At 42.6% G+C, this 13,688-nt stretch overlaps 1 protein-coding gene across 1 annotated transcript in view; it reads right to left on the reverse strand.

Annotated features, from left to right (window-relative positions):
- Window positions 1-3,029: 3,029 nt before the first annotated feature.
- LOC137278130 (ADP-dependent glucokinase-like) overlaps window positions 3,030-13,688 on the reverse strand; it is a 29,417-nt gene continuing 18,758 nt past the window's right edge. Inside the window, exons 4-5 of the mRNA XM_067810280.1 lie at window positions 6,347-6,763; window positions 3,030-5,467 (exon numbers count right to left, since the gene is read on the reverse strand). Of these exons, the coding sequence (XP_067666381.1) occupies window positions 4,919-5,467; window positions 6,347-6,763 (966 nt within the window). The 3' untranslated portion in view covers window positions 3,030-4,918. The remainder of the gene's footprint in view (window positions 5,468-6,346; window positions 6,764-13,688) is intronic.

Here is a 13,688-nt window from a genome sequence, read left to right on the forward strand (position 1 = left end):
AAAATTCAAAATACTTAAAAATAACTGGAACTTTCACGTTGAGTCATACTTCTAACAACATGATGGACAAAAATGACTCATTATCATTTCAAAAATACAGCTGCCATTGTGAAAATAGCTAACATCGATCGATAAACACAATATTGGAGGGATAAGCAAGAGCAGTTTCAAACTCACTGTCTCTGTGGTTTCTAAGGAGACAAATAGTTCACAGTAACAGAAAATGCATCTACTGAGAATAAAAGAGAATGGTCCAAAGTACAAAGGTCAACTGAAGGTCACAATTTAAGACATCTAAATAACAGAATATATACTCAGAAGCAACTAGAAATCCAGAATATTTAGTCTTATACTTGAATACCAACTTCTATATACCCCTCAAGAACCTCACCTTTATTCATCACACTGGAACAAATCAAAATGCAATGCCTCAGGGACATTATGCTCTAGGGTGGGAATACAGTTGAGACCCCATCGCTACTGACCATGTGAAGTTGCCTGTGAACCCCACTGTGTACTGTGGCTTTCCATGTAATAACATTACATTCCAGCAGCAAAGTTGAAAATGTTGAGTGCTTCTCAAACAAACACTGTTCCCTAAAAATTGATATTTCGAACTTAGAGAAACTTGAATGTATGTACAACAATTTACAAAGCTATATTCTGAACAATTAAGAAGTGCCAACTTCTAACCCAACATGAATATTTTTAACATTATAGGAGTGTGTCACAATAATCAAGCCTCTGTCAATCAAATACACAGAAACTCCAGTTTGTTGGAACACTACTTGACCACATCATGCATATCATGTGAAGCCTAAACAAACAGCCAATGCAACAATCTGACAATCTGTTCAGAAGTGGAGACGTACCACTCATTGTCTGAAGGAAGAAGGCAAGTAGATTCTGTTATTACAATAACGCAATGTAAATTAGTGGAATCATATGATTACACAGACTACTGGTTCAAATAACACATACTTTATCATGTAAATCATGGTGCACATGGAAACAAATCGATGGGCAATGGAACAAGCTGTTAAACTTAACACACATATAATAACAACAACTTTTCACACAACTACAAAAACCCTGCTGTCATTCTAATCTATTCCTTTTCAATCAAAAACATGTGGTTGTATGATGTGTAACTGAACATCTCCACGGGTATGATGACTGAATGCTGACAAAGACCTACCTGCCAACTGCCATTAAGACCAAGTCAACTGGCAACACACTGTACCATCCTGTACAGTCAACTTGTACAGGCAACTAAAGGACAGACACAAACATACATACTTACATACAGTCAACTTCTCATCCAACAAGGGTATTTCAAAATCTAATCTAATCTTAATGCACAGCTTCAAAGTTTGATTTAAAACAAAAACAAGAATGCATTCCTTGCATTTCCCCAGATGTGTTAAAAATGACTCTCGCCAAGACAGACTAACATATGTTTAACTTCTGTTTATTTTCCAGCTATCCAGTATTCCCCCTGGAAGTTATGACTGTACGATCTGTAAATATAGTAACACCAAGCTGGTCCCACTGCTGGTCAGTGTAGTACTGCAAGATTCCACGTTTACTCTCAGTTTCAGTACGATGGAACGTCTTGATAAATGAATGTCAGCAACTGTGTGGCTGGATGTATTAATGGAGATGAGGAAACGAATCTTTTTTAATATGATGGACAAAATACAAATAGATCAATGGACTTTTTTGGTTTTCTGATAAAAAAATTGCCTAAAAACATGGACTGTGAAATATTCCATATGGCCCTAACAGGATGATCCTCTGTGGTTACATGAAGCAGTGACCAACATACAGGACAGGACACATGAATCTGTTCTCATTGACTGTGAATCATCTCATTGTCAGGGCTTTGAAAAGGCTATAATATTGAACATGTAATAATTTAAATTTGTGGACATCTATTTTGGTGCACCTATCACTTCCAGAATTTCCGCTACACATAAATATGTGACATAATATTTTGTGTTTGTAAACTAGAAGTCATCTTGTTTCTCCTACTGTCACGATTCCGAAATCACAATCTTCAAAGCAGAGTTTTTTAACAAACGTAATTTTACTCTTCTGCACTAATGCAAAAACATAAAGACGAAAATAAACCCTAAAATATAGTTATCATTCATGTCACCGATCTGCCGGTCATCTATATTGGAAAATGGTAATGTTAAAATGTCATGACCCCAGAAGGTGGGGTGTTGTCTGGGGAAAATACCTGTGGAAGCCCATTTCAGACACAATTCATGCAACTTCACAACAAATTTTCATGAACAATTACCAAGTAAAAACAATTAATATGACTTTCTTTAATTCAAATCAAATGGTTTTGATTAATGAATCACAAACATATGCTTGTGTTTATTCAGTAAAAGTCTCCCAAAGGGATGTAGCATATTATTTAAATTTTCTTTCAAGATTACTGGAACTTTTACTTGCTTAAATGCATTTTTTTATGAAAAAAGACAAAAGTAGACAAATTCTTAACACTTCCTGAAAAGCACTTTATCAGAATAGTGAGACATGAACTTCAATAATACATCAGTATCAAGTGTTGGCGTTTACTATTCACTATACTGTTTGTCCTGATTTTAGCTATCACAAAAATTGATGTCGTGCGCAATTGACCTTGATACTGTCGTGTGGGTGCTGGCTTCTTCCTGCTACGATAACGATGTGTCAAATGCTGAAATGTATGTTTTCAAGAACATTTTACAATGATAAAATATTGATTAATAATTGTTGATTTTCATGCGCCTTGTTAATTCCGCATAGGTGTGCATAGGTGCATGAATAATGATTACGCGAGGTTATATACGTAACATGAAAGACTTTAATTACCCCCTACACCATAAATACACTCTTTGCCTTTCCTGCCCGACAGCTTGGTCAAGTATAGCTGTGGAATTTTTAAAAGTATTTCTTCTTAATGTTCATTCATCTATGACAAATTAATATAATTTGTTCAGGATAAACAATAAAGTTTCAAAACCTAGCACAAACTGAAGATGATGATGGGCAACCGAGGACCACTATGGACACATAATGTAATATGCAAATAACAGAACATAAATGTTGTTCAAGTATGCAGACACATGTAAATATATTTCAGACTGAAATTACTGTAAACATATTCCAAGGTTGTCAAACATGGTCATTGTAAGCATGGTTCCAGGAGGAAATAATGGGCATCTGCTACCGGAATGTTCTGGAGGTGAATGTAAAGAACGTCTTCTCAAAGAGGTAGGATTAACAGAATGGCACGAGCCATCATTTGTCCAGTCATCGAGATTCATGGACCACCAAGCAGTGAGTCCTCGACAGCCTAATAGTCTTACGTACCAGACATAAGACAGCACAGGCCTGACATACTATGATTGTTCTAAAACAAGCAATATATTTCTGCTTTTGAGAGAGAACCTTTTCAACACTCACCTGAATGTATGGAAATGGTCACTGCATTTGTAGCAAATGGATTTTAACTATTGGATTGTCAAGTAAAGGCAGTGATGAAAAATGCTATTTGTTTTGTTCAGCATGTAAAGGATTTTGACCACAGTAAAAGCCATAACATGGGAATGATGTTTGCCCAGTGTAAGCTGTTCTGCCGTTGTGAACAGTATTACAGTCATATCATTGTAATCAAAGGTCACATGCAACGTAAAACTTAAACTTTGCAAATTCTAATACCTGTCGGTATGCACTGAAACAAATCATCAAAAATGTCAATTCAACTTAAAAAATATGCAATGAAAAAAAGCCCGCAAAATCAGAGTTCCAACAATTCACTAATTGTTTGAAAAAGTGGTTTTAACAGCTATGCTCTGCTGCGCCCATAACGCATCCGCAGTAAATAGGTTTGTGGTGCTTGACACTGTATATCTGACCAGAGTATGAGGTCCTGAGCAGTTGTCTAATCTTAGTTGTGTACACCAACAAGTAAATAATCTACTCATTACATAAAAAAAGCAATGTTGATTGTGATAAGCAGACTCTGTCACAGAGACATCTCAATGTCTTTTTCACATATATGTTTGCCTGCCTGTCTGCTAATGCAGTGCAAATCTTCAATCACTGACCACATGGAATTTGAAATTAACACCTTTCGGGCTTATACAACATAAACAAAGAGCTATCTAAGCATATTGGCACATGAAACAGTGGCCAATGAAAAAGCTTCGTTACACATGAGTGCACGCATACCCACCTGCTCTGACTGTTTGGCATCGCGGCTGAATAAGTGACAAATGTATTTGAATTATGTTTGATTTTTTGGTTGCATGTGACCTTTAAGTTTTATCTCCACTGAACGCCCAGAGTGAAACAGGTTTTCAATGAATGCCACTTGGGTGGCTTTTAACAAGTGACGCTAACAAAGTCATAACTGGTGTCAGTGTTGAAAATGTTTCATTGCTGTCAGTATCAACTACATGCAAAACAAACACTCACTTGTATTATGTATATTGTTCCTATTTACGACATTGCATGCCAAGCCTGTCATTAAACATGACACTTACAACCATCGTGAAAGCTAACTTCCAAAGCCTGCATCTGCTAACCTACACACAAGTATGCCACCATATGCCCAATACGCTGGGCAAGATCTGTGAGGTGGTCATGCTCAGTGTGCTCAGTTTTAGTTGCTTTAGATCAATAAATCAATAAGACAGGGAGTCTCTTCTATGTCCTTAAGGTTGAGACAGATAATTAACGACAAACATTCAACAATGATAACACACCATATGAGATTCAGATATTTCAAGTTCTTGAGTTTCTGCAGCTGTGAAATATTTGACTTCACCCAATATGTCTCAGAAAAAAAGGTTGCATTCTCTGATGACATAAATATTTGTTGAAAGTACAAGAGGTAATCACTATCCACATATCAACATCAGCTTGGCACAAATTGTGAATACATTAAACCAGTTGTAGAAATAGCATCCCCTAAACCAACAGTTTTAAGAGGATGCTTACATACTAACACAGGACTAAAGACAAAATTTACCCCTTCTCTACTGAACGAAACTACAGGTCTGGCAGGATTAAAGTCCCTGTCTATATCACCTGAAAACAGCTTGTATCTAAGCGGTATTTTGATATCAAGTATATCAGCTGACAAATATGAGACATTACAGGCTTGTATTCCAGCTATTCTTGTTCCTGCAGCAACAGAGGCCACGATATTGTGCCAGCGACCTCCTACAGTGGCACTGATGTGGTACGTAAGGGAGTGGAAGTGTATCCGTGTAAGACGTGAGGACGGGTTGTGTTCAGAGAGGCCATATGTATGGAGAAACCAGAGAAGAATGTCTGAAATCTTGTGCACCTCGGGCTGGGCAAGTTGGTGGTCTGTGTCTTTGCTGTGTGGCCCACCTCCTGCCCTGGAGGAAAACACCAACTCTTGTTCGTTTAGGCCCAGAGAGTCAACATGCTTCAGCACCTGCATCACAAGCAGAGACCAATATTTAAGCAATCACTGGACAACCTAAAACCGCTGGCACTCGACTCTGATATATCTGGAAGTATGAGTATATATATAAAATATATCTATGTTACATATATAGGTTATACTTATAAATACATCAGAGTCGAGCGCCTATGCCTAAAACCATGACTGACATACAGACCCAGTGTGGTTTGAGACACCAGTGCAGTACTAGTACAGATTCTGGCAAAACCTGTGTGATCATAGACACCATCAGTTTCACTAGGCTGGTGATGCCTGTGTCCTCAACAACACCATCAGTTTCACTAGACTGGTGATGCCTGTGTTTTCACCAACACCATCAGTTTCAATCGACTGGTGATGCCTCTTTTCTCACTGACACCATCAGTCCCACTATACCGATGATGCCTGTGTTCTTGGCAACACCATCAGTTTCACTATTGGGGTGATGCCTATCTCACACTATTAAAATCACCACTATCAGAACTTGCAAAGGCCCCGATTAGAATGTATCTTCAGTAACACATGCTTGCCACAAGGGGTGACTTAACAGGATCAGGGGGGTCAGGCTCGCTGACCTGGTTGACATGTGTCATCGTTTCCCAATTGTGCAGATTAATACTCATGCTGTTGATCAATGGACTGTCCAGTCCAGACTTGAATATTCACAGACCATCCCCATATAGCTGGAATACTGCTGTGTACGGCCTAAACTCACTCACTCATCACTTTCAGTGGGGAATTATGATGAAAATGGAAGGAAACATTTCAATAACTGTATAAAAAACCCATGAACAATGGACTGTATGAGTCATTTCCTTTGAATTATATTTTCTGGGAAGCCCTGGTGAAGTTACAATAAAACAGACTTACGTTTTCCAAAATGTCTTTCACATAGCTCTGTGTAGCCATGCTTGCAAATTCTAGATGAATGGGAACAGATGAAGGTATCTGCTGTAACTTGGAGGACAGACGTGTTAAGGTTTTGCTGAAGAACTCACTGTCCTGACCATCAAGTAAGTGAAGGCCTGACAAGAGGATGAGGTCAGGAGTGAAAGTCTCCAGACTGTTGAAGAAGGTGTCGAGCATGGTGAGTCTGGAGTTGGAGAAGTCACAGCTGGAGATGAAGCGGTTGGCAACAGGGGCGGAGTGTTCCCCCCATACTTCCCCAACCTTGTACTCCATGATCAGATGGAACTCATCCTTAGAGATGAGGCTGCTTTCAGGAATAGACAGAGAAGTGGGCATCATCTGTTGAAGGATGGGTCCTACTGGACCAACAAACTGAATCTGAAACACCCAATGTTATTGTGTGAGTAGTGACAAGTAGGCATTATAAGTGTTTCATGATTCCACTGAGGTTAGGCAAAGGAGTGTGTATGACAGTATCTCTCTTTCGAGATCCTTCTGGGCCAAAAGTATGATCCAACTGTCTGAATCTAGGTAAAGGAGGACAACATCAGATGAAACTATTCACGTAACTCTCTTACAGCCCTGACTGCAATACTTTTGTGGCTCCAGAAACATTAACAGTTTCAGTCAATATCCTACCAGGGATGGCTATATAACAGTCGAAAAATAATCATGCATAATGTAATGTGTTATTTTCAATTGCACATGAAACCTTCCATATGTCTGTTTACAAGTTGCACACATTAAGAGTAGTATATACAATGGGGGTTTTAAAACACTTTCAAGAAAAGTCTCTACAAAGCCTTATTTAGTAAATAAGGCTTTGGTTGGGGCCTTAGCTCTTGCTACTATTACCCCTACTACTTAATGTGTGTTGGAGGTAACACTGTGCCGTACGGTACGATCAATAATTCTTCTCTTACAAACCCCCTACCCGGCCCATCCCTCAAGTAGTATAAGTTAGGTTCGTCGGCTTTCATATCCACTTTATCTATGTTGTAAGTTTTGACTGACCATATAGGATCGGTGGCCCGCTTACGGCTATCACCCTCGTGTTCCCCCGGCTGGTATAGATACCTCACTAGGGCCCTATCTGGATCCCACTTTTTAAAAAAAAAAGTCTCTACAACGCCTTATTTACTAACTAAGGCTTTGGTTGGGCCCTTAGCTTTTGCTACTATTACCCCTACTATAAAAGTTGGCGGCCTATGTCATGTTTATATCGATGAAACAGTTTAACGTGAACCGCCTACGATCACTTTGGTGTTCGTAATAAAGGCTTGCTGGGCTTTTTGTATCCCCTGTTCTATGTACTTTTTTTTCTCGTCTTCGCTGATAGCAGACTTACGAGACTTGGACTGAATATCTTGTTTCATTCCGTTATATTTTGTGAGTTCAGAGAGGATTGAACAAAACTCCTCTTCTGAGATCTTACTATCAGAGAGTGCCGTGGAAATACGCTCACTCACTGTGTTGAGCTTTGCTTCAGCCAGAACCCTGATCTCGTCGTGTTTCAATGCCTTACGATGAAGTCTGCGTGATACTAACTTAAGCGCCAACCCTGCCAACCCTGCCACCCCTGCCGTTATTTCAATACCTAGCACTATAGGTGCAGCCACGATGGTAGCCAACAATCCAACACCTGCCGCCCCTAGTCCCATGCTGGTTGCCATAAGGGTAGTGTCAGCCCCGTCCACGATATTGAAAGCTCTATTGTACTTTTTACATAGTGCTTTCCGCGTGTCACGGTCTTGTTCTAGTTGACGTTTCACATCACATAACTGCCTCAAGTGGAACCCATCTACGGTTTCCAGCGTCTTCGCTACTTCCTCTACGACTGGGTACAGACCCATCCTATAATGTATATTTTGAAAGATATTTTAATTGGGTTTCAGTTAAAAGTCTATCAATGAATTTGAAGTCTACAAGTTCTAGACTACTAGTCAGGGCAATAGGTGAGAGGCTAATAGAATTTCCTGTTGTAATAGAAACCCCACGGAGGCTTATTAAGTGGTTTATAGGACCCGTGGTATCCCGTTGTATAACAATACAACAATATCGGTCTACGTAAGACCAGTGTATTGACACCCCGGGTAAAATTTGGTGTACTATTGGGGGGTTTCCATCGAATAAAGACGTAAAGAAGACTTCTATGATGAGGGTGAAAGGGGAGGATATTCTATCAAGATTACTGCTAAATGTTAATTTATTGTTTGGATAAGCACTTAACCCCTTTTTTTCGTAACCAATAGATTCTATGTGTACTAATGCCCTCTCCGGAATGAAATCCCCGGCCCAGATACCGTTGTTCTTAATCTTAGAGACCAACCCATTATTTAATGTGATATAAGGTGAGGTGAATGTTAAGTTGATCAGCCATTTGGGCTCTTTTAAATCTGGTAACGGCACCCGTCTGTACACGTTGTCTTTGAAGTGCAGGATGTATAATTCATCTTCCTCACCAGGCTGATCGAATCCCTCCGTATCTCCTAGGTCGTTAAGCGTAGTGTTGGGATGACTGGTCATTATTATACTATTACGATATAATTTCCAACTGGTTTTCTGATAATAATTCAGGGGTGAACTTCATACCCATGAAGTGTATGTTGTCAGGCAGGAAGATCTTGGTTAGTGATATCTTGTTTTCCACGATCACGTTGACCCCCTCCAGACTGGTGTTGGAGCCGACATTCACCCGCACGTAAACGTTGCAAACTTGATACTGGTGTCGTTTCACCCACCCGAGTTTGATCCCCTTCACGATCTCGACATCATTCCCCGATGGTTCCCCTAGGTAGACTTTGATGATCAGTGTTGAGTTTGCCGGTAGACTCTCTAGTATCTTGACCACGCCTTCGAATTCAGACACCAACTGCAATGTCACGTTTTGTATGGTCAGTTTACTCGATAGCATGTGGGCTGCCATAGTGTTGAGTGGGCTGACGACTACGCTACGTCTCTGAGTTGGGACATAAGCCACGAGCAGGGTTCCATTGTTCACGACTTTGTTTAGGTGGTTGTCTTTGTTATCCGTGAACACGTAAGGGGAGCCGAGCCTAATATTGAGAAACCAGTCGTTATCGGGTAACAACACCCACTTGTCATCTTCGGTGAAGACGAGCATATATGGCTTGTTTCGGGCGACGGTAGTGCTCTCAACATCGTCTAAGTCGAATAGTTTACCCCCGAACGATGGGTATATTATCCAGTTATCACCGGTGTTGACAAGGGCGTACTTAGTGTTGACTGTTGCTCTTGTGGTATCTACTATATCACTTAGGGTTCCACCGGAGACTTCAACGCGTTTGTAAATGTTGTTTTTCAGTTGCAAGGCATACGATTTACCATCTACTCCGGGAGCGTCGAAACCGCGCGTGTCTCCGAGGTCGGAGATCCCGATATTGACGCATTTTTTCACTCCGGGCCCTTGTGCGCTGGTCATTTTACATGAAGCGTTAAGCTGAGGTATCCTATATTTAAAAAGGATTATGATTTATATCTAACACCGATATTATCAGCTCAGATATGTTGCCCTGGGTTAATCTCTTATACTGCCGTGGTGAAAACGACTCGGTTCTACCGTCGTTGTATTTCTCAGTTTTCACCGGCACTGCTCTCAGTATAGTGGAAGGGTGACCTCCTTGAATGTTGTACGTTGTGCTCACCTGACCGAGATGAATGTACAGCTCTCGGTACGGTACTAGATCGGGTAACTTCGTGCCTGTGACGGTTGTTGTTGGTTTTATCTCGTCAGGAGACATACCGAGTATCCTCGCTAATGGTCGGCCGAGCCTCAAGGAGGTTCTTCCGTTGTTGATTAACACCACTGTGCCGTTTGAGTCGTTCATCTTGAGTTCGGCTCCCAGGGGTTTGAAGACCTCGTCGTTTAGAGAGCACACGCTGTAGTAGCCGTCAGTTATCTGACTGCGAGCCCCACTGACGAACAGCTTATTGTTGCTGGCGTTGATGTTAGTCCATTGCGGTAGGTAGGTGATATCGCAGAGTGCGACTTCGAGTTGACCTGACGTGTTATCGATCGCGTGCGTCAGCTGAACGGCCTCACCGCTCGTTATTCCTGGAAGTGTTATGTACATATTATAATATATAATTTATATATTATAATATGGATTTAGCACACTTGAAAATCGTGGTGGCAGGTAGTACGGGGTTTAAAACAACCTTTATTAATATCTTTGAAAACTATATCGTGTCCGTTAATAATGCGCAGGCGGTGGTAAACTGGAATCAAAACCCAATGCAGTTTTGGCAGAACCAACTCAACTTTGCTGTGTGGTGTGCGACGACAGGGTCGGGTGTGACACCAGACTACGGTATAGACGAACTGAGTAAGGCAGTCATTTTGTTTCATATTTATTATCAAACGAGACGAATATTGAAGGAAATAAGTGCTCCTCTTCCCCAAGATAAAGCGTGGAGTATGACGAATAACCCCTATGATAAACGCGCTTATGAACGTGTTTGTGGGGAGTTTGAGATTCCAACGAATAAAGACTTTCGCCTTCCTGGTGTGAACCATGGTCTCGGTATAGTTCTCGTGTACTTCTACAGGTCCGGAACATATCAGGCCGGTTCTAAAGATGGTTCATACAACCCAAACCGTCATACATTTACAGGCCCCACAACGAATGAAAAGATCCATGTCAGCTGTATAAAGCAAACCAATCCTGATGCAGCCACAGCCTGGACTAAAATGATCTCAAAAACATCGAAAGAATTCACTCGTGCTGGTACAATACGCTTGAACGACTCGATTCGAACGTACGTGTGGGCGCTGTTGGGTGCGCAGTCGATGACGCGTTCCAACATCCTCGGTAAGGGAACTGCTTACGACGCTCAGAAACAGTTCGTTGCCAACGTTGAGGATGCTATCAATTCTCCAGTTGATCTCCCGCGGGCCATCGACCGTTACCAAAACGTGTTAGAATACGCCAGATCGAAAGTCAACTACGTGTTCGGCGTGGGGCTGTACATGGCTCCGAGTGATATGCAACTGAGAGTAAAAAAAGTGGTGGGTTATAACAACAAAATAGTCATAGCCACGGCGGATCAAAAGTTGGGTATCAACCCCGATATTAACACCCCCTATATCCCACACATCCCACCACGTGAAACGGGTATAGTGGCGCCACCCCCGGAGTCTAAAGTTCATGTGGAGGTACCCCCCACACACCCCCATATTCAGGCCTCCAATCACATCGATAATAAAACGGCCCTGGTGGTTGGTGGGGTAGCTTTGGGACTTATTTGGTTAAAAATTTCTTAGCCGCTACGTACACCAGACCCGCCACGGTGACGATGGCTGCCCACAGGTTTTGACTGAGCCACGTGGCAGTTTTAGCCAGAGCGCCCAACAACCACGAGACAATGCTACCCAGGATGCCGGGAAGGGCTTCGGCGGCTTTACCAGCCAGTTTAGCTAGGCGTTCCCCGAGTTTTTTTATCCAGTCTTTAACACCACCGGCAGGTGTGGGGGGAACTCCGCCGCCGGCAGGCCCCACAGTACCCCCTGTCAGTGACACCACCAGGGTTGATATGATGAAACCCAATGCAGTCAGAATGCTGGCGATGGTGATCCCTTGCTCCCGGAACAATATCCGAATCCTGTCTGCTAACGTGGTGTCTCGGTGGAGGACTTGATTGATGGTTTCCCGCACACGGCTGACCTGGGATCTAAGCTTTTCTTTGAAGGAGGACGCTGTCTCCAACCAGGTCTGCCTTTCATCTTCCAAATTACGTATTCGTTCCTCGATGGTGGCTTTCATAGACTCGTCCTCAGTTTCACCGAGTTTTTTCTTTTCATAGGCGATGTGGTCGTCTATCTCACTCATTTTGGCCGTGCTTTTCCAGAGCTGACCACGAATGGTTTGCATCAACAGGTCCAACCCCCTCAGTTCCCGAAAGGTAATTTCGAGACCCGGGAAGGGCTTGTTCTCGTAGTCGGTCAACACTTTTTTAATATCATAAGTCATGTTTTGATCCGATGGGGCGTCCCTGATACCTTCCACACTTTGAACTAACTTCGGAGGAAGCTTAGGTCGCGCGCCACCGTAATCTCTGAAACCTAGTTCCTTTTGGACAAACTTAATTTTATATTTACCTTTCAATGTTGATAAGGCAAGCGGTTCTCTCGAGTTTTGATGCATGAGATCGATCCCCGGGTGAGCCTTCAAACGCAGCGTGCCACCCGTATCAACAAAAAACTTGTCATATTCCCTTCCCAACGGCTTGATGTTGTCTCTATTTTCAACTGCGTCGTAATAACCGTCGACGGCGCCCTTAATGAGTTCGACATCCGGCTGTAGGCCAGTACTGAATGAGGTCTCCTGGTCATCATCGAATGCCTGGGCACTATCGCCCGGCATCTCCGTCATATCTATGTCTTCAGCCATTAGTATTAAAAATATATTTCATTTATATAACAATGTACGGCAGAAAATTAGATCCTTTCAGAAGATTGAGACAGCCATTAGGCGCCAGAGCCGTGCGCCAGTCGGTGACCATCACCAACAATCCCAGCAAGATAGACCAGAATCAAACTCTGCTGGTTAGATTTCCAAACCTTGGTGAGAATGACCTCATTGTACCAGGCACTGTTCGACTGGCGTTCAATATCACGTTGACCTCCGACAACGACAAACACGAGCTAGTGCGGAACGTGGGTCGAGCTATCATCAAGAAAACGACCGTCAAGATCAGCGGTAACGAGGTGCTGAGCATCGACGACAGCGACGTGTTTCACTGCTACGGGGATCTCTGGAAAAGCGAGGGAGAACGAGTCAATGATGTGTACCAGGGTATCAGCAAATCAACCCGGTCGCGCATAGGGTATGCCTTCACGCCAGACCAGCTAGACAAGCTATCGGACGGTGAAAAGGCCATCGCTCGAGCATACGGGAATCGATTCTGCGTGCCGCTCGACTTCGAGTTGCTCACGGGACACGCGCCGTTTTACCAGGCCGCGCTGGGTGATAGGCTCGAATACGAGCTCACGTTTAACGACTATAGCAAAGTAGTGCGTACGCCGAACGGTGATGAGGCCAGTTATGCCATAGACAACATCTCTCTGGAGTTCGACAGGGTCACTAGCCCGGAGCTGGCCAGGCAGGTTCGAAGCCAGTACTCTGGGAAGATGGCTATCCTGTACGATCGCGTACTGAGGCATAGATCAGTCGTGCAAGATAAGAGCGACACTGTGTGGAATATCAACCTGAACGTACCGGCGCGATCGATGAAAGGTATCCTGGTCGTCCCAGTGGAGGATTACGAGCCATTCCGGAGGGAC

The sequence above is a fragment of the Haliotis asinina genome, chromosome 3 (genome assembly GCF_037392515.1).
Source record: "Haliotis asinina isolate JCU_RB_2024 chromosome 3, JCU_Hal_asi_v2, whole genome shotgun sequence".
Taxonomy (NCBI): Eukaryota; Metazoa; Mollusca; class Gastropoda; order Lepetellida; family Haliotidae; genus Haliotis; species Haliotis asinina.